This window comes from Chenopodium album, chromosome 12 (assembly GCF_948465745.1).
Source record: "Chenopodium album chromosome 12, dcCheAlbu1.1, whole genome shotgun sequence".
Classification (NCBI taxonomy): Eukaryota; Viridiplantae; Streptophyta; class Magnoliopsida; order Caryophyllales; family Amaranthaceae; genus Chenopodium; species Chenopodium album.
In genome coordinates, this window is record NC_137845.1 from 2016223 (window position 1) to 2037329 (window position 21107).

The window sequence follows — 21107 nt, forward strand, 5'->3', positions numbered from 1 at the left end:
AATATACTGTACAATTGTACTCCTATAGTCTATATAGTAATCCGTATTTATTGTTGCAAAAAAAGGTCAACCAAAGTTTTAGTATCCTCGATCCTTCATTCTATCTTACTTTTTATTCGAATTTTAAGTAAATTTTTTAGGAATCGTCGTTTACTCGGACATTTTGGAATGAGTTTAGATCTAATCTATTCATTTTATTGTTTAGTTAGACTATTAGGTAGGGAATTGAACCTCATACCAATACCCCATAACCCTAGAATCTCATACCCACATGTCCCCTAAAGATTCACATTATGCTCCATTAACGAAATATAGAAAATCATTCCAACTTGTATAAACAAAAAAACTTCAAAATAATATGAGAAAACAAATTCACTGGAGTAATATAATACAATTATGGCAATATACTTCATTCTCCGTAGTAGAAATCAAGTTAAATGAGCAAGGTCACTAAAATTATATTCAATTAAATTTGCATGGATCTATCTAATTAAGCTAAACTTGTATTGTATATATTGCAAACTTACTATTTTGTCTTGCTGAATATAATTTTTCTTAATTAAACTTATTTGTGTATGAAATGGTCTAAAGAAATCATTTTGTCTTCAACTTATTTTGATTAAATTTTTTTGACAAATAAGTCAAAAAAAATTGACGAACAAAATATATGCATGGGTTTAAAGAAGTGAATATGCATGCTAATTTTTGCTTATATAAAAATTGTATTAAAGCTTTATTGGTATATGTAAAATCATGAAAAGAATGTTGCTGATATTCGTATAATTAATCATCAAAATTCAAAACATCGTTACTCGCGAATTGAAGTCCACAAATTCGGACTTACGGCATAAAAGTAAACGGCTAATTAACCATCTTAAACTATATACTCGTATCAAAATAAAATTTTGAGCTATATATTTATTATATTTTGGATAAAATTAAAGAATTTCTTAGTTTATTAAAAATGGATTGAAAAGAGCATATATAAATGCAACAATGGGAAATATATACCGTAGGTGGGAGGCGCATGTTGGGCCCGGATCACCCACCTTGACGGGTCACACGCACACTCCACTCCACGTTAGTATGATATTGTCCGCTTTGGGCCTAGCCCGCACGGATTTGTTTTTGGGCACCTTCCCAAAAGGCCTCATACTATTTAGAGTGTGCACTCACTTATAAGGAGCTCTTCTCCTCCTTTCTCCTTCCATGTGGGACTTGGGATGACACCCCAACAAACCTCCCCTCAGATTAAGGACCACATAACTCATGGCCTCCCCTCCAGCGAAACTATCTTGCACCGCCGTTATCACCACGGGACACGCCGCCTGAGCCACAATATCAGGAGGACTTTCGACACAAGGCACCAAAATCGCGAGGTCACACATTTTGAGGGAACCGTCCCACACACAACGCCCGTATTGTCCCAGCCGAATCGTCGGCTCTGATACCACTTGTTGGGCCCGGGTCACCCACCTTGACGGGTCACACTCCACTCCACTCCACGTTAGTATGATATTGTCCGCTTTGGGCCTAACCGCACGGATTTGTTTTTGGGCACTTTCCCAAAAGGCCTCATAGTATTTAGAGTGTGCACTCACTTATAAGGAGCTCTTCTCCTTCTTTCTCCTTCCATGTGGGACTTGGGATGACACCCCAACAGCGCAAATGGCAAAGTTAACTGCCCAAGAAAAGTAGGACGAGGCACTACATATTTGGCTGACTTATTTGCGCAAATATTCTTTAGTTTTTGCTATGTGACAAACCCAAGCTAAACCCACATTGTTTGTTGACTTGTACGTTCTTATTATTTACTTGTATTCTTTTCCTGTCTTATTACTTGCATGGACTCTTATGCTTTTGCATGTGTTTTATTATACTTTTGTTTGCTACTAATAACAAAACCTAGACCGTTCAAATTTATATAGTATGTGAATTATTCAATGCTACCATTAATTTTGATGTTAAATAATGTACGTTGTTGTACTATAGTCTAGCTAGCTAGCCCCGCCGGCGCCTTATCCCCCTTGAAAAAAATGTTTAACTTGTTATTCGACGTCGGCGCAGCTAGCATAGCTTGAATTTTTTAAGGTGTACTGTGCTTTGTATTCGCATGATATGATGGATAGGAATAGGACCAAGTCGTTTTTTTTGATGATAATAATGATATATAGTAGTACCCTAAGTCCCTAATTAGGATTATTAAGTAATAAATGAGTTTATCTAGATCTCATAGATAAGTTTGTAAAAAGTGACCTCAAGATATAATAAGGTCATCTATGTCATATTAATTTTGTGGCACCTTATGCAGTGTTGTAATCTAGAATAGGGTAGCATGAATTGAAGCCTACTCCTGTTTTGTACATACAAAGGAAAGATGTTAATAATTGAGTTTATTTTAGTCTAATACGGGCTTTTTTTTTTTTTTTATCAAGTAGTGTTATTAGGTTGCATCATATTCCACAATTAAGAAATCAAAATAATAAATACTTCAATAAAAACACTTTGTTTTAAGGTTCGTAAACATTTTAAAAGTTCAAGAAATTAAATATTTTTTACTGTATTGTTATTTTTTTTATTAATATGACGTATACAATATATCATAAGATTACAATTTAAATAACGCAAGTATGTGATAGCTTTTCATTTACTTTTATTAACATTCTTATAATTAGTTTTAATCATTAAAAAGATTAAAAACCCATACTACATAAATTAAGTACAATTTACTACAAGTATAGCTCATCATCAACCTAATTGAAGAAAAAATCACAATGCCTTTTTGTCTTTAATTAATAATCATGCAGGAAGCTTAATGTTATATTGTGATTAAGATATAAATTAGCTAATACAGACGATAGATCACATCATTAATCATTGTATCATAAACACAACAATGGGATTCCTTTTTTTATGTTAATGTATTACTTGGTTCCCTCACTTATAGAAAACTGACAAAAAACAAATTAAGAAATTATTATAAAATTGCTTAAAAAAGGTTAATACTTAAAGACAAAACGGCTGATCTCAATAATTAAATCCGTGTAATATAAACAGACTCGAAGTACAATGTATCTAGCAACTCAATTTACACATTCTTGTAATAGTTTATGCAATATATATACTTTGTATTGATCTAATACATGAACTCTAAACTCATGATCATGTTCTTGTATATGAATAAATATTATTGTTCGATGTGCCTAGATTGAGTTGACCTGACCCCTTTGCCTCTTGATTCTTCTTTATCAACAACTAATCATTGATCCAAAAGTTTCTACATAGCTTATTACTAGAAATATGGATGACTCTTTATTGTTTTTTTACTAGTTGTATTACTTTATAATTATCCGCGATAAATATCATTCTTTATAGTAAAACACAATCATATATGAAATTAACCACTTTTTATTACTTGTATTATTGGACTAACATATGTGTTCATTTGGAAGTCTAATAGAGAGATCACTAGTGGAAAAAATGCCATTGTAACGGCCTATTTGTAACGGGCATTAATTTGCCAGTTACAAAAAACCTATTTGTAACGGGCAAAATAACAGCCCGTTACATTAAAACAGCGTAGTGGTACGAAAAGAGTATTCGTAATGGGAATGATGCCCATTACATATATCACATTATTTGTAACCAACAGTGTTTTGCCCGATACAAATAAGTTGGTGTTTGTAACGAACACCAATTGCCCGATACAAATAGGTTAGATACTTGGATGTAATCGATATTTGATTTGTATTCTGCAAAGGTGGCATGTATGGGTCATTCTCGCTCATACATGGCATGTCACAATACCATATAGGATGGAGTTGGAACAACCAATATCGTTGGTTGTTAAACCCTAATCCGAACAAATGTATATAAATTTTAGCGTCCATGTATATATTTCATAAAACTCGTGCATTGCATACATACATCATCCTTTTGAGTTTGTCCTTAGTTATTCATTATTATTTTTCTTGATGTTATCAATATTTTCCATGAATTTTCAACCAATAAGTATAATCGGTTGCAACTCGTATTTACTAGAATAAAGTGCAATAAGATAAATAAAATATGAAACCTTATGTATATGTGCGTGTTTGATAATTTGATAAACCTTAATGAAAGTATAATGCCTAAATTACGTGCATCCAATAGTCGGTCACAAAGTAATATATCTACAATTTTACAAATATTCCTGGATCATAAGCTCATAACTAGCTAGTAATTAATAGTATAATAATCCATAATGCAAAGTCTAAACTAAATAATATAATTATGGCACTAAACTAGCTACCTAGCTTAGGTTAAGATTATGTATTTATATTATTAGCTAACTAAATAAAAAGCTTGGCGTAGGATATATAGGTCAGGCTACTAATTAAGGTAATGCGTAGGGGTAATTAATAGTTTAGTGATTGACGAGTTATTTGTTCCGGGGTCGCCGAGGAGTGGTCCATTAAAGTGAAGACCCAATTCCTTATATTCTTAACGGACATTAACGATTTTACCCGCCGACCATTATCATTTGCCAACTTTGTATTTCGTGTCATTTTTTGTGTTTTTTTTTATTCATTCTTTCGTCCAATTATTATCACAGTTTTAATATGGAGTTAGTGATTATTTAGCTAAGCTACGAGCCTACGACTCTGTATTTGAGTTGGACTTTTTTTTTTTTTTTTGGATAAATTGAAGTAATAGAGAAAGGTAAAGATAAAAATTAGTACGAAGTAGAATATAAACCAATTTTATGCTCTAAATATTATGTTTTTGGTTGATTTGGCCGTATAACATTGCGGAGTCAATTTAAAAAGAAAGTCACGAATTTAAACTTCATTCACTTTCTTTTTCAAATTAAAGTGAAATATTTAATTAGTGTTGCATATAAAGAAATACCAACTTAGCTTTTTAGTTAAGTTGATAATTTTGACAAATAAAAAGCATATTCCGTTTGAAGATGAAACAGAGAAATATATATATATATATATATATATATATATATATATATATATATATATATATATATATAGTATGTGTTCGTATACTTTGTAATTAGTGTGATTGTTAAAGGTGAGAAATCTATACAAACGAAGGTTATTCGTGTAATACGCAACGTATATAAACCCATCCCCCAAGTCCCCAACTATTGAAACTGAAATTAATATGTAAGATTCTCCAATATTAATTCAAATGCAACAAAAACAACTTTTGCCACCTACTGTAATTAATTAAATTGTTATTTGTGTTCGTAAACAAGGCAGTAAAATAAAGCATAAGTAGTTGAAAAGGACTGTAATTTTAATTATTACGTGAATACATACAGTAGACAAGAAAACATATCTTTTGTTGCAAGAAAAGTTGACATACTTAAAAGTCTTTTGCCTTTTTATATTACATGCATCGTAATATGATGATAATTTTTTGCTCCATGCATAGACTTCTTGTAGTTTATCACTAATTACCGTAGAAATCAATCAAATTATACACGAAGTATGCATTTGCTAAGCTCCTACATGTATGTCGAAAAAATAACCTCATTGTTGTTTACATATAAATTGTCCCACATTGAATAAAAAAGGATAATCAATAGTTATTTTATAAGTTGGAAAATTTAGATTTAAAAATTGTGGTCTAATATCTAAGCTATAAATCATGAAGAGGTGTATGTATGTCAAATTTTATGTGATGAATGAACAAAAAAACTCCATATAGTATTTCCCCCTTTTTTTTATTAACTGCATTAATTTCTATATATGGATGTTTGATTTAGACGCATTACTTTCACTTTTAGTCAATAAATTATATGGATGTTTTGATTTAAACACATTATTTTCACTTTCACTTTCACTTCTTTGGTGAGTGAAATATGCTATGATTTGCTAAAATCTGCTTTGCTTTGCTTAGAAGCTTAAAAGAACAGAGTCTAATTGCATTTGTGTTGACCCTTATGAGGTTTTGATGATGATGTCTATGATTGAGCAAACTTCCATCTAATAAGGATTTTCTAGTGTTGTGATGTTTGCAGGACAAGTAAACTCTGGGAGTTGAAGTAGGAACTGAAATAGAGGAACTTTAGAAGATCCAAGATGACAAGTAAAGATAGAAGAAGAGTTCCAGAAAGAAGTTTTCTGAACATAACTGGATTGAACTACAAGGAGTTTTCTAACAGGAACTTATCAACGGGTTGTAATGACCTGGTTCCGGTGTAATGCTGGAACACAACCTCAACAATCAAGGACCAGCTAGTGCAGAGCTCAAGATGTCAACCGAAAAAGATGAACTTCATAAATTAGGTTGTATTAAAGGTAAGTTTGTTTGAGGTTGATGTAAATATATATCTGGTTGATATACATGAAACTAATAAGAAATCGAATAGAGCTTGGCAAACTAGGTAATTCGTAAAAGATAAGTTTAAGTTTATGAAAAAGTATTTTATTTGATTTTATCTTTTAAAATCTGGTTGACTTGGTTTTATCTTTTCATAAAACTTTATTTTTTAATAAAACGAATTTTACAGAAAAAGGTTTTCTTAAAATCGAGATTAAGTTTGTTTAAGTTTTGAAATGATAAGAATGAAAATCTGTTTAACTTATTATTTTTCTGGAAAACTTACTTTGTTAGCTGAGGAACTTCTATAAATATAGAAGTGATACATCGAAACAAAGTGAGAGTTTTAAGCGTGAAAACCACTGCTTAAGAGTAAGTTTGCCAAAAGATTTAAGCTTTATCATTTTGATTTCGAGTTTCATGTGTAGCTTTCCATTTATATATTAGAGTTAGTCTTTGTGTTGTAATTGGTTTTGGGGTGTTTGTGAATTCTTGACAATTCACGTTTGAGTTAGGAGTTTGAATTCCCTAAAATTTGTATGTGTTTAGGAGTTTGAAAGTCTCTAAAATTCGAGTGGTAGCTGTGAGAGCACAGTGAGTGAGCTTCAGGTGGGAAGCCGAGTGTAGGCGCTCCGGGAGTGCTGAGTGAACCTAAGTGGGACTTGGGTTGGATAGAATAGGGTCTTATCAGGTAGCAAGTGTCCGTGGTGGAACTTGTGAGAAATGTCTGTGTTAATGGGTTGTAACTAGGAGTTGCCCTATTATAATGGAGTTTGTTTGAAAATCCCGAAAAGGATCGAGGTTTTACTTCCAGTTGGGTCCTAGAAGGTTTACTCGTAAAACCTTGTTGTGTTTTTTAAGTTCGTTTTATGTTCTGTCTTTAAATTCCGCAAAAGTTTACCTAATTGGAACCTACTACTATTCACCCTCCTTTTGCTAAGTGTGAATTAAGAAGTATGACCAATAAAATTGTTTGTTGTGAATGTGCACATGGAGATTAGGTGACAAGTGAAGTGGGGTCCAGAGGCAACGAAAGCCACGAACATGAAATCTATGGCGCAAACATACAAAAAAAGTCTACTCACCCATACATCTCTTGCGTGTCCGCCGCTACACGATTCTCCGACGGTGCTTGTACCACATTAACATAAACATTTTTCGCCTTCCACCCAATACCATTTCTAGATCACACGAGTTCTAATAATAATTAATCTAAAGTTTAAAACTTTGTAACATGGATGAAGAATTTTGAGATTAAAAAAATAATATACATCATATCAAGGTTAGATTAATGGGAAAAAAAATGTTCATTAATTGAATGGATTGAAACCAAGAAAATGAGTTATTTGTGTCTCTTGGAAATGACCTTGTTTAGTAAATTATACATGCATGAGGAACAAAATCATATGGGATCTAGAAAATTTGTTTCAATTTGTACATTATCTAAAATATCAAAGATATATACAAGTATATACTATGAATATATTTAACAATAAGTACAATATTAATTATTAAAGCTATGTATTTTTATATATGAAATGGATATAGTGAGTAGGTAGATTTATATTTAAACAACTGTAAATTATATATACTTCGATCCGTACTAGCTAAGCTTGGAATAGAATGAGTAAAACTACCTTACATCACTTGTATGAATGGAGTAGAACCTTTTCCTTTAAAAAAAAAAAGAAAAAAAGAAAAAAAAAATTGAGTAGAACCTTGTAGAACGGAGCGAGAAATTAAAACTTCCGGGTCTTGTACAATTAATTGGTATGTTTATACAAATAGTTAGGCCCTTTTTTTTAGAGCTGCTCTGCTCTGCTGGCTCAATCTGTTCTGCTAACACTTACTTTGCTTTGTTCAGTTTAAAAGCTCAAAAGAATAGGGCCTTAATTAGTTTAGTGTTCTTGGAGTACAAATCGTGTCATAATAGGGTATAGTTTGGAGAGTGATCGGAAGATATATGATACAGTCATAAATACGGTCAAATGTTGAAATGTTTACCAAATAAATGGATAACTCATCACTCTTTTATGTCTGCTCCATTAAATGCAAAATAAAGGGAAATTAAGCAAGGCTTGTTCTCGTACACTATACTCCGCAACTCCTAGTCCCGCCGGCACTTCGATGTCATACATATAACTAGCTTGACTGGTTGGGTTGAAAAAAAAAGGCTACTTATATGATGAAAAGGACGGCATATAATCCATGATTATTTTGCTATTTTTCACTTATGTCAAAACATAAAAGAAGAATTTTTTTTTTTTGTGACCCTACATTATCTCAAAAAATATTTTGCTATCGTTTCAAAAGATATACTCCTTATCAAGATGATTTATTAGGATACTTGACAACCTTCCTAACTTGTCTCTCTAGTGATTAAGTATGTAATGGGACGGTCATGTAGTACTTTACTAGTTGGTGAATGTTAATGGCCTTAGTTGTTTAGCTTTTTGTCTGTGATAGTGGTACTTAAGATTGGAGAACATATCACATATACATCACTATCTCTCGTGATTCTTTATACAATTATAGTGATACTTAAAATTTGAGATCATATCACATATACATCACTATCTTTCATGATTTTTTATACACTGAAAAAATATTATTTACACTAAAAAAATATACTTTATATATTTTATACACATTCCTCCTCAACAAAATTAAGAACTTAGGTCTAGTAGTGACCTAGAGGTGTTTGTATAAGGGTTAAAATTGCCTCCGCCAAGCAAATAATTAACAAAGATCAATAAAGTATTCTTAAAATTTGTATACCTCTTATTTTCATACAAATTTGTACTAACTTTAACAGTTTAACCCTATCTAAATGCATGTGCAAAGTGTTTTACGTTCTTTCTAAAAGATTAGTCTAATATATATACGTTACAATTTTAGTGATTCTTACATGCAACAAGGTGATGACAGGGCTAAAATTCCTTTCATGTCTGTCTTAATCTATTGAATTGATTTACAATTTGAAATTGATAGATGCACTTTCGTCCTGTAGAATCAAACCGTACAACATTGCTTAAATGGTTGAAGATTCCATTGATCACTGGAAGCTGATTATGTGTCTATTCCTTCATTCTTTCAATTCATTATGCACTTGACCATCACCTATACAATAAATTAGCTAGCACCATAAATGAAGTTATATTGCATGGAAGAATATTTTAAGAATTCCAGTCAAAAGGACCAAAACTTGTACAATTCAACACTAAAAATAATTAGTAGCTAGGTCGTCATGCAATCATATTTATTCATGCTGCTGCTTAACTAACTGCTATCATTAAAAGAGAAAGCTACACACCAAACCTTTTTTTCATTATTATTAATTATTATATAAAGTGCAAAAGGTATACCCTGCAACCTACTTCTTTTTATCATCATTGAAGAATATGACTTTGAGAACTTGTTATACCTTACTATAATTATTAACAAAAATATCATTTCCATGATTTATTTCTGTATTTTTGCGGTTGTTGTTCTTGTTCTAGTAATTGGTAAAATGTTCCTTTTTATTACTCATGTCATCTTTTTTTTTTTTTTTTTACTTGTTTAATTTGTCTTCATCTTTCTTTCCCACGTTTTTGGAATTCTTTTCTCCGCTGTTATTATGTTCTTCAGCCTACCAACTTAGCTTAGGTAAATATCCTATATTAGCGTTTATTCACATGATTTGTGCTTGAAATTTCTTACGTATAGTTATAATCGTATGAAAAATTTATGCAAGTCGTAAAATATTCGATCTATACTATTATAGTTTAATTTTAATGGTCTTGAACTAAATATACAGAGTATTTTTGTTGTAGAAATATTGAACATTGACCAATAATTAAATAAATAAATAATTTTTTAAAAATTAACTATACACTTACAAATTTCACTAGAATATGTTGGAAAAAAGAACCCTTTAGTCAAAGACTCAAAGATGTTATAAAAAGATGTCCCATGTGACTGTTAATATTTGATAATGTATGTGTATATATTTAATCTAATCCAACTAATTTTAGGTCATTATTATTGAGCGACTTATACTTTGTACATTTTGGACAAGAAGCTCCATTAAATTTTAAATTGCGTACATCCCCTCACCACTTTAGAATTAAAATTGGATGGTAACAATGAAAGTTAATAAAGAAAATCGCACATTTGATTATGAAGTTTAATTTACAAGATTACTATAAATCTACTATTATTGTCATCTACTAGCCCCCTAAGCTAACAGCCGTAGTAATTGTCAATTTAGCTATAATATGAATATATACTTTTTATAACTATTAGTGCTTGTTTGGTTGCAACTTGCAAGGAAAAGAGGAAGATCGAGATGAATTGTTTAAGAATTGCAAGTGTGACATTTTATTTGGTCAACATAAATTAGATATATTGGAAGACATGGAAAATGACTTAGGGTTTGTTCACTTCAACTTAATTTCAATTCAACTCTTAATTTCCTTCGCTCATAAAATATTCATTTCAGCTCAGTTCAGTTCAGTTCAGCTCATTTCAGTAAATGTGAACAAGCCCTTACCCACCCTCAGTAAGCTAGACATCTATATTAATTCTTAAAAATTGTATATAATATATACACGTAAATATATCATTTCATAAGACATGTACGAAGGTAACTTTCCATTAAAATATAGTAATTTTTGTGTAAATCAAACAAGCACTCCGACTATCATCGAGGCCTTGTGGAGGACCTAAGGGTGAGGGGGTTCAATTTTCCGTTTCATCAGATTTCCTACAATTTTAATGGATAGTGCCATTACTATCATAGTGGTTCATATGCAGCCTAGGGCATCTGCCGAGAATAAGGCCCATACTAGAGAAATATTTACATGGGCCTTTTTATACTTGGTCCAGATGCTCTAAATATTCAGCCCTCCAATTTAAGCCTTTTATTTTACGGAGTAAATTTTTCTTAATCCAAGCCATCGACTAGTTATTTGGGCTTAGACATTTATCTGGGCCTTGAGATCCTTTCTTTTTGGGCTTACACTCGAAGTTCTGTAAAGTTGAGTCCAACATGATTTTCAGTTAGCTGCTGGAGTTTTTTTTTTTTTTTTTTTTTTTTTTGAGAGATTCAGGTAGCAAATTTTAGATTGATTTTCAATCCATATCATCAACAATTTTGAGAAAACATATAAAGAAGTAAAGAACACTAGAACAGTATATATTCAAGGTGTACTCAATAGTGATTTTCGAGCTTATTGCTTATAAGTTCATATTAAAAGGTTGTTTTGTAATCAAAAGAAAAACAAAAATTATTTGAATTCAGTATAGAACTAAGAATTTTTTTTTTCCTAAAGGCCTCAAATTCAAAACGTTAACCTTTATTATCATGCTCAAGCTACCTCATATTGAAAAATTAACAAACCCACATGTTCCTTGAGAGTTATGTCATCATGACTTAACAAAATACTATTTTAACCTTCTTTTATTTTTTTTTAGATTCTAAAGTTGAAATAGTGTAATTATATGTCTAAGAAGCTTAAACTTTACTTGTTTGACATAGATGTTGATTCGTCGTTCATATAAATCAAACTATTTAGAGATAAGAACAAAATATTAAACTAAACAAAAATTTCTACAAAGGGATCAATATTCTATACCAAGATAAATACTAATGAAATAATTAGTGTATTTAATTCGTGAAATCATATTATATTCTCTATAATCAAATCACTGAAAAGAATAATTGAAGCTGAAAATGACAAATGGTAGGTTCCATTTCCAGAAACAAAGCATATGCCATAAGCTTATACATTTATCTTAATTGTCCCCAACAAGTCCTTGTAATTATCGTCTGGCAAAAGTTTACTTATCAATTTTTTTATTAAGTTACAACTCACTAAGTCTTTGTTCATCCAAAACTATGGCTAAGACTAACATTTTGGAGGATAATATATTTTTGCAAAAATGTAGGATACACGTGGATATGACTTCTGGCAGACTTCCTTAGTAGAAATTATAGATGCCTTGTATATTTTTGGATAAGAAGATATGAATTCGACTTATCGACCACTTCCTTTATGTTTAAACTTTGAGATATGTATCTAATTATGTGACGTAGATTTGAATTGCACTTGGAGTTGAATTATTTGTTTCGCATTAAATCAAAATACTCGTATGCTTTTTGATGGTTAAGTGATAACAAACTTGAATATAATCTGACTCAATTCTAAGAATAACTTAATCCGAACAACACATCTGCGTGTTACTAATCAAAATACACTATAGCACAAGATTAGGATCAAAAGAGCAAGAACATGAAATCGTTTAATATATTCACAATAATCAGCATATGACGTTTTCACCAACCAAATACCAATTATTTAATAAAGTCCCTTTCAATTGTAAGATGTTACTTATGTCCAATAAATAAGAACCCAGAAAAAACTTCAACTCTGTATATAAAAATACGAGATCACCCCGAAGACTGGAGATGTAAAGTAGAGACAGAAATTTGGGAAGCCTACAGTGTTTGTTTTTTGATAGGATCATTGTAACGAGGAGGGAGAGATGACAAGGCAAAATATTGACGATACGGATAGATATTCAAAAATGTTGACCTAACGATAACGATAACAATAATAACAACCTATAAGAAAAGAAAAAGGTTAAGGGTACCACAAATAGACAACTCTCTACGTCTTAAATCTTAAAAAACGGTCTTAAAATCTTGATTCTTAAATAGAAAATCACGTGTTTATAAATTCCGTCCAACCTTAAAAACCATGGTTTTTATTTAAAATCCTCCTATACTAATATGAAACAAAGGGAAGTACATAAAAGAGCTGCGAGTTAATTTGGTTGGAGGATAGATGATTTAAACATTAGGAGTTTTCTCCATTATTAAGTTCAATTTAATTAAGCACTTTAATAATCTACAATTCTCCACTAAACAAGAAATTAACATACTCTATTACACAAAAAAACAAGCACTCGATTATTATCACTAATCAAAATAATCAGAATGACATAAGAATATAAGATTAACAACAACGAAGTGGAGGCAAGCCAACTCACCTAACCACTCCTCTAATCACACATTAAACTGTTTTAAGTTTATAAACTAATCTTAATTGGCCTGTTCATGTAAAGACTTGATCAATGATTGATGGACCCATCACCACTACTTTTGGCCGGTGATCAACAGTGATATCCACCGTTTGATCATATCTATATGCCACGTGGCAAAATGGGAACAATCCGGAGGCTCAGACTATTTGCCCTACCCAAAAGGGCAAAAACATCAAGCCACCCCCCCTTCCCTCCATCCATTGACTTCAAACCCACATTTTTATTTCTATTTTTAATTTTTATATTACAAAATATTATAATTTTTGTAAAAAAATAAATAAAAATTAAAAGGGAGAGCCTAGTTTTCTCTTCAAAACCTTTACATGACAACTATATAAATACAGTCCTAAAGCAGTCTAATGCATCACAGAGCTAAGAAGAACAAGCTTAATAGCAAGTAAAAGCTGTTAAGAGTTTAACTAGCATTTCAAGAATGGCAATCCCTAGAATCGATATCGGCTCACCGGCCGAGGCCACAAAGCCTGCTGCCCTCAAGGCTGCATTGGCTGAGTTTATCTCCATGCTTATTTTTGTTTTTGCTGGAGAAGGCTCTGGCATGGCATTTGGTAAGTTTCACTAATCCATGATCACTAACTAACCTTATTTATATAAAGTCAACTACCTTAGCTGGTGAAAACTTTCAAAGGCAAACTAACTAATTATGTTTTGGGACACAGGCAAGCTTACAGGTGATGGTCCTGCATCCCCTGCTGGTCTGGTAGCTGCTGCATTGTCTCATGGTTTCGCGCTATTTGTGGCCGTATCAGTGGGTGCTAACATCTCTGGTGGTCATGTCAACCCTGCTGTCACCCTTGGTGCTTTCCTTGGTGGTAAAATTTCCTTCTTTTGCACTATCCTCTACTGGATCGCTCAGTGCCTTGGTGCCGTGGTTGCTTGCCTCCTCCTCAACTTCTCCACCGGTGGACTGGTAATTAAACATGAATCCCTAGTATTCCTTTCATGCAGTTCTACTTTGACTTATTTCTTCACTTTACCCGTCCCCCCCACACCCCCCCCCCCCCCCCCCCCCCCGCCCCCCCAAACCTCCAATCCCTTGGGTGTTCCGAAAGCAAGCTTCTTGGAAGTAATTGTAATTTTTTCATTTTGTTGATCTAAGCATTATGCTCAAAAACTAACCTGAACTGATTTTATCTTGTTTCAGCCAACCTCTGCGTTTGCTCTATCTTCTGGAGTGACTGTCTGGAATGCCCTTGTCTTTGAAATCGTGATGACCTTCGGACTTGTCTACACAGTCTATGCCACTGCTATTGACCCCAAGAAGGGTGACATTGGCATCATTGCCCCCTTGGCCATTGGTCTCATTGTTGGTGCTAACATCTTGGCTGGTGGTGCCTTTGACGGTGCATCCATGAACCCTGCAGTGTCCTTTGGCCCTGCTGTTGTCAGCTGGTCATGGGACAACCACTGGGTCTACTGGCTTGGCCCATTCATCGGTTCTTCAATCGCTGCTCTCGTCTACCACTGCATCTTCATCCAGCCAGACAACTACGAGGAACTTCCCTAATTTCTCAACAGATAATTAAAAGAAAATCTCCCCCCTTTCATCAGCCAATATGTTTGTAAGGCAGTTGATGGGTTGTATATGTTTTTTTATCCCCAAATGATTTGAGTGCTTTTTCCATTTTCTAGCATTTTGCCAAGAAAATTTGGTAGTGTTCAATTGTGAATCATGGTGAATAGTATATTATTTGCTTCAATGAATCATGTTAGTTTTACTTGTTGCACTTATTGTTATCTGGAATAATTTCACAAAACCAGGTTTAACTATCACCATTAACCAGACTACCCAGGAATAAAAAGATTACTAGTCAACAGTCATAAGGCAAGTTACGGACAAATTTTAAGATAAACACAATTTATTTCATCCATAATCAATGTTTCTGGTTCATCTGATATCGAGAAAAAATCAGAATCTTACAGTTACATCAGACCTTAGGGAAGAGAAGTTAAATAATGTTATATATTCAACTAAAGGTATTATAAAGTGGAATTGGTATCAAATACAGAATATTCAAGAACCAACAAATAAACTGACAATTATGAATGTAGGGATGAGCATCACTATTTTTAACTTTTTGTCAAAAAAAATTACAATGTACATCAGCACCTAAGGTTTGAAATATATAGCTACTAATTCTTAACTGGAGGGTGACAATGACAGAAAGTTTAGCTAGAAACAAATATTCAGCCGTATTGCATAGACGAGAATATATGACACAGCTGAGAAAAAGAGTGATTATTGGTTTAACCTCAAGTAATCAAGAATCAACAATACTGGAGATACATATAGAATATAAATTCTACCCATTAATCCATTGCAAGATTGCAGAGACTGCATTAAGATGCTCACTCTCTTTTTTTCTCATGGTGTTTGCGCAGCTTAGATCGTCTTTGTTTCAGTAAATGCAGGTAAAGTTTCATCCAAAGAAGAGGGTAGCAAAAAAGAACAACCTAACACAAAGAAGGATCATCTTAGTGTTAGACATATACAAATGGCCTTTCATATGATACTGCTACATACTTCGTATTACAGAAATAATGTGCAAAAGTGCACTGAACAAGTAATTCAACATTTAGGGTGCGTTCTATTCACCTGATTTTTACTTATCTGAATTTATCTGAACTTATTAGCCCTTATTAGAACTTATTTTAGTTATAAAATTGAACTTAGGTAGCCCTGGTTAACCCTTATCACAACTTATCTGAACTTATTTTTCCTGAACTTATCTTATCTGAACTCATTAACCCTGATAAGATTATTTGAACTTAATTTTCCTGAAATAAGTGAAAATAAGGTGAACAGAAATTTGCCTGCTAGGAACCCAAAACAAGGTATAAAACAATTAAATTGTAACCAAGTAAAACACTCGTATTTTCAATGCCAAGTGTTTGCAAATTTTATACCCTGAGGCTATAACCAAAACTAGAGCATGAGAAGATGGTTAAAACATGTCAACCTAGTATTAAAGAAGAGCATCATAGTATATTGAAAAGCAGGTTATGAATTACCTGAACAAAAGTGTGATAGCTGAAAGGGAGGACACTGAAAAAATCTTTGTAAAGGTCTTTCTCCTTTATGTAAGTAAGTGCTTGGTACATGAGCCACACTGCAAAATATGAAAATCAACACTATTAACAACTACTTTACGCGCACTTAAGGAATGAGCTGAGCAGCAACAATACAAAAGAAACTAAACAATTCTTTATTATGTTACAAACAAAATATACAAGGAAAAGAAAGCCAATACAGTGATATGATAGGCGGACTTACTTTCACCAGCAACTCCCACTGGATACAGAGGGATGAAAACAGTGTACCTGATAGAGGCAATTGTTCAAATGAACAAGGATAGTTAGATACTTGGCAATAGAATTGCAAGTGATTACACATTTATCTACAGGAAGCAAGAGCTTCATATAAGGAATTGAGCAAACCTGACATAAGTTGACCAATATGGACAATCTCCAATACAACTCAAAGCATAGTTCGAGTACCTAATTATCTGTATAAATTATAAGCATTAGATTATTCCCAAATGAAATAACCAAAGAAAAAATAGCACAGGTGATGAATGGATGTGCAATGGCAGCATAAGTTGCAAAACCAAAAATATTAGATCATCAAAGGAACTCAAATATAGCAGAACCAAAGCCTCTGAATGAGCATTTGAATGCTCATCAAATCTAAACTCTATTCCCTTATCAAATAGAAAGTACATGAAATTATCAAGGCAAAAACTGTACGTTTAAGGTCCTATAGGATAATTTATCAGTGACGCTAGTCTTTCTAGCATACTCCATCCCAGTGTAAATGTCTCACATGCAAACTTTGGTCTATGCTCCAAGATGTGTCATCATCCTTTTTGGTTACATTAAATATTATTCTATGGTTGTGTTACAATTACACTCTATCAATCAGCAAAGGTCTCAAAATTGTTGCACAGAATATAATAAACTGCGAATTGAGATACTAATTTAGGGCAAACAGATCAAGAATTTGTGAAAAACAGCAACAGAGACACAAGTCCCTTCAAGTTAGTCAAGATGCTTCATCCATGAACGATTTTCCGGTCCCTTCTTTACTTCTTATATTCACAAGTATCAAATTCTATCTTATAGGCCTTCTCCTTTTTAATATAAGGGGCTTTTGTTTGAGGCAATTATAGGATTCCATCAGATAATAGCATGTACCACTTTACAAGAATCTGATTCTGCATCTTTCTGAGGAATCTCAAAAGTCTAAAAAATGCTAATGCTCCTCCAGCATTGATGCAGAGGTGATACTGTTATTTTATTCTGATAGTGGTTGTGACTGCCATATACAGTTGAATATTGATAATAACTTAACTATCCCTATAACAACTGAGTGCATCTCCTGTCGGTTCCTTTTTACATCACAAACTCCTCCCATTTGAACACAGCATCACCAATGTCAAAGACCTAATCTATGATCTACACGTCAAGGATTCTTGAACTGGTGTGATCCCAAGGATTCAGAATTAGACAAAACATTTATTTGTCAAGTTACTTGAACATGATCCCCCTTTTGGAAAGAATCAAGAACCTGTTTGTCCTATAACTCCAATTTTATCAGTAAAGTAGTAAGCACAATTTAAGACACACAAAGTAGCAGCTACACTATCCCTAGTACTCCTATTAATAGACAGATTGGCCAGCTTTTATACATTGGTATCTATTTGTAGATATTATGGATTTGAACGGATAAAAGAATGCTATGAACATGTAGTTGATAAAAAAACATCCTAAGAAAATCAATTTCAAGCATTATTAAAGATACACCCATTTCAGGCTTGTTCTTTTCACCTGAAAAACTGCTAAAGTATCAACATCCCAAAATTGTGTTTATCTGAACCATCTCCATGAACTGATCTAAACTTATCAAGCATAAGATGGACCTGTAGCACCTTATATTTTGGGAAATGAATTATAATCTGAGCTAAACTATCTAAGCTTATTAGTCTAGAACTTATTAGCTCAATCTTTAGCTAAACTCATTGAGCTTATTTAGACCTAAAACGTAGAAACCCCCCCCCCCCCCGGCGGGGGTCCAGTGAAATAAACAAAGTTTTATAGTGGTCTTCACAAGCCAATGGAGTAAACTAAAAATTGTTAAGGTTGATTCAACTGTGTCTAGCAATGCAGATTCGTAACAGTTTCACTCCATATATAATGACAAGTTGTGTAAGAGGAGATAGCAATCCATATATCTCAGTATACAACAACAACAACAAAGCCTTAGTCCCAAAATGATTTGAGACTTGGAAAACTGTTTAGGCAGAAAATTAAACAAGTTGAAGTAACTCACTTCACTGATGCTCCAGGCAACAAACGTTATGAAAATGGAAGGAGACGTCTGTAACTGCAAAGGTTTCAAAAAGTATAACTAACAATTAGAACCTCCCTCATAATACATTGAATAAAAAAAGCATGTAAACACTAAGTAATTAAGTGCAGCTCAAAAGATGTATACAAGGGGGTCAAGCTAAAACCTCAACAATTTTCCCTGCAATTGCCAGAAGATAATGGCTTCTTCCTCCCCATTGCATTAGAGGCAACAACACTCCACTTGGCACAATACCTTTCATTACCACAAAAACACAGAAATGAAAAGTGCAACTACCATGAGATACAACTACATACTCTAATACTCGCTTCATTTAGACACAATTGTCACGTCAATGGTACGATTCAAATTAGCACTATGACAACTAAAACCGACAAAAGAAGTACTACCTCTATTTCATGAAGATGGTTACACTTTACCTTTTCAAGTTTACCAATGTAAAAACTTTTAAGGTTAATATCTCTAATTAAGTATAAAAGTTGATATTTTGAAAATACACGTTGAGACAAATGTAATAAGATCAAGAACAAATAGATCATAACGATAATCAAATAATTCAAATTGGAACCATCTTTATGAAACTGAGAAATTACTAAAGAGTACAGCCATAATAACAAAATAATACTCAGTAAAAAGAAACGATAGAAGAACATATACCTAAAGCTCCATGAATAACTTCCAAGAATGCAGCTTTTTGCAATAAACCTTGGCACCCACAAAAATCAAATTAATTTAATGTAAATTAAGTTGTAAATTAAATCAGGAAAAAAAAAATGCAAGTAGAAATAAAAATGTACTTACAAATAATTTGCCCAGAAGAGGCAAAGGCCCCATTGAAAGATTTAGTGGAACTAAACCCTACTAAAATCTGTATCAATGCAACTGCCCTGCAATTATAGAAGACATTTAACTAATAATATGCAATATGCAATATGCAGTGCTAAAATAATAATAATATTTCAAAAATCACAACAAATACGTAATCATAGTCAAATTTGATAAATATATTTTAAAATAAAATGAAGGGTTTTGCAGAGGAATTACCAACCAATAGTTTGAGCAAAATTGTAAGTGAAAAGGTATAAATTGGACAAACGAGGCATTGTTGCTAAAAAAAAATGCGAAATTCAGAGCTTCAAAGGCGAATTTTTCAGATAAATACTGCAAATTTTTTGTGAGAAAGTATAAAAATTTATGAGTGTGGGTTTCATTATCTTTTGCGAATAAATGGATAATATCAACCGTATCTCACTATCTCCCATTAAAAAGAAAATAAATAAATAACTGTCATCGCTTTAGGTAATTTGGGCATCAGTTATTGTGAAACAAAGTATAGACTACATAATTTTGCTCAATTAAACATCACCTTTCTAAGAATTTTTATTTCTGGGAGTTTAGTGAATGATTCGCTCATATTAACACAGACAATTGCCCCTTCCTAACATGGTGTGGTCGGCTACATATAAAACTCTTTAATAGTAGTATTTATCAACTATTTATTTTTTTTTTTGGTTTTTTAAACAATCAACTATCTATATTTAGGTGTTCTTTGGTTGCACAAAAGAAATAGGGGAAATAGAAAATCATGGAAATTTAGATACTGGGGTTTTGTTTGGTTGACCACAAAACATAAAATTGTGGGAATTTCAAATTCATGGGAACTTCCAATTCCCACAAAACATGGGAATTAAATTAACTAGTGTCCCCTTTGTAACTTGAAAATCTCATGATTTGCATCTATCCACCTCTCCAGACACAATATCTTGAGCTAATTCCTCTATGAATAATAAACAACTTTCAACAATTCATGGGATCTTTAATGTGGGAAGTTAATTCCCATAATTTGTCAATTCCTATGGGAAGTTATTTCCCTTGTCAACCAAACGACCCCTTATTATATATTAAAAAACGTTCCTAAAAAGTGTTAATATTAATTCGTGTCATCTATGCAAATAAATACAATTATAAATGACATCCACCAACTAAAAAGGAAAAGCTAGCCCGTCAAAAATAAATAAATAAATATTGAAAAAACTAGATATGCAGTTTTAAAAAAATTAAGAAGAATAAAATCAACATTATTTCCCAAATAATACATACTCAAACAACCTATGCTTTATCGATTGATAATACCACGATTATATCAATTTAATCAAAGTGATAATCCGGTGCAATGCCCGGGCCGCACACTAGTTATGAGTAAAAAAAATAAAAGCGATAACCCGGTGCAACGCTTGGGCTGCACACTAGTTATGAGTAAAAAAGTTTACCATAATTTGTTGTTGTTATAATAATAAAAGAAAATTATTGT

General features: G+C 32.6%; 2 protein-coding genes across 2 annotated transcripts; one reads left to right on the forward strand and one right to left on the reverse strand.

Moving 5' to 3' along the window:
* Positions 1-13737: 13737 nt before the first annotated feature.
* On the forward strand, positions 13738-15039 carry LOC145571553 (aquaporin TIP1-3-like). Its single transcript, XM_081630587.1, has 3 exons — positions 13738-13976; positions 14088-14338; positions 14573-15039. Exons 1-3 carry the CDS (start codon positions 13844-13846, stop codon positions 14933-14935), a joined length of 747 nt encoding a protein of 248 aa, XP_081486713.1. The 5' UTR covers positions 13738-13843; the 3' UTR covers positions 14936-15039.
* A 436-nt stretch (positions 15040-15475) lies between these two features.
* LOC145571554 (uncharacterized) lies at positions 15476-20212 on the reverse strand. Its single transcript, XM_081630588.1, has 9 exons — positions 19841-20212; positions 19598-19683; positions 19454-19501; positions 18942-19030; positions 18758-18811; positions 16867-16934; positions 16703-16749; positions 16441-16538; positions 15476-15882 (listed from the first exon to the last, which is right to left on the reverse strand). Exons 1-9 carry the CDS (start codon positions 19897-19899, stop codon positions 15778-15780), a joined length of 654 nt encoding a protein of 217 aa, XP_081486714.1. The 5' UTR covers positions 19900-20212; the 3' UTR covers positions 15476-15777.
* Between the last annotated feature and the right edge of the window lie 895 nt (positions 20213-21107).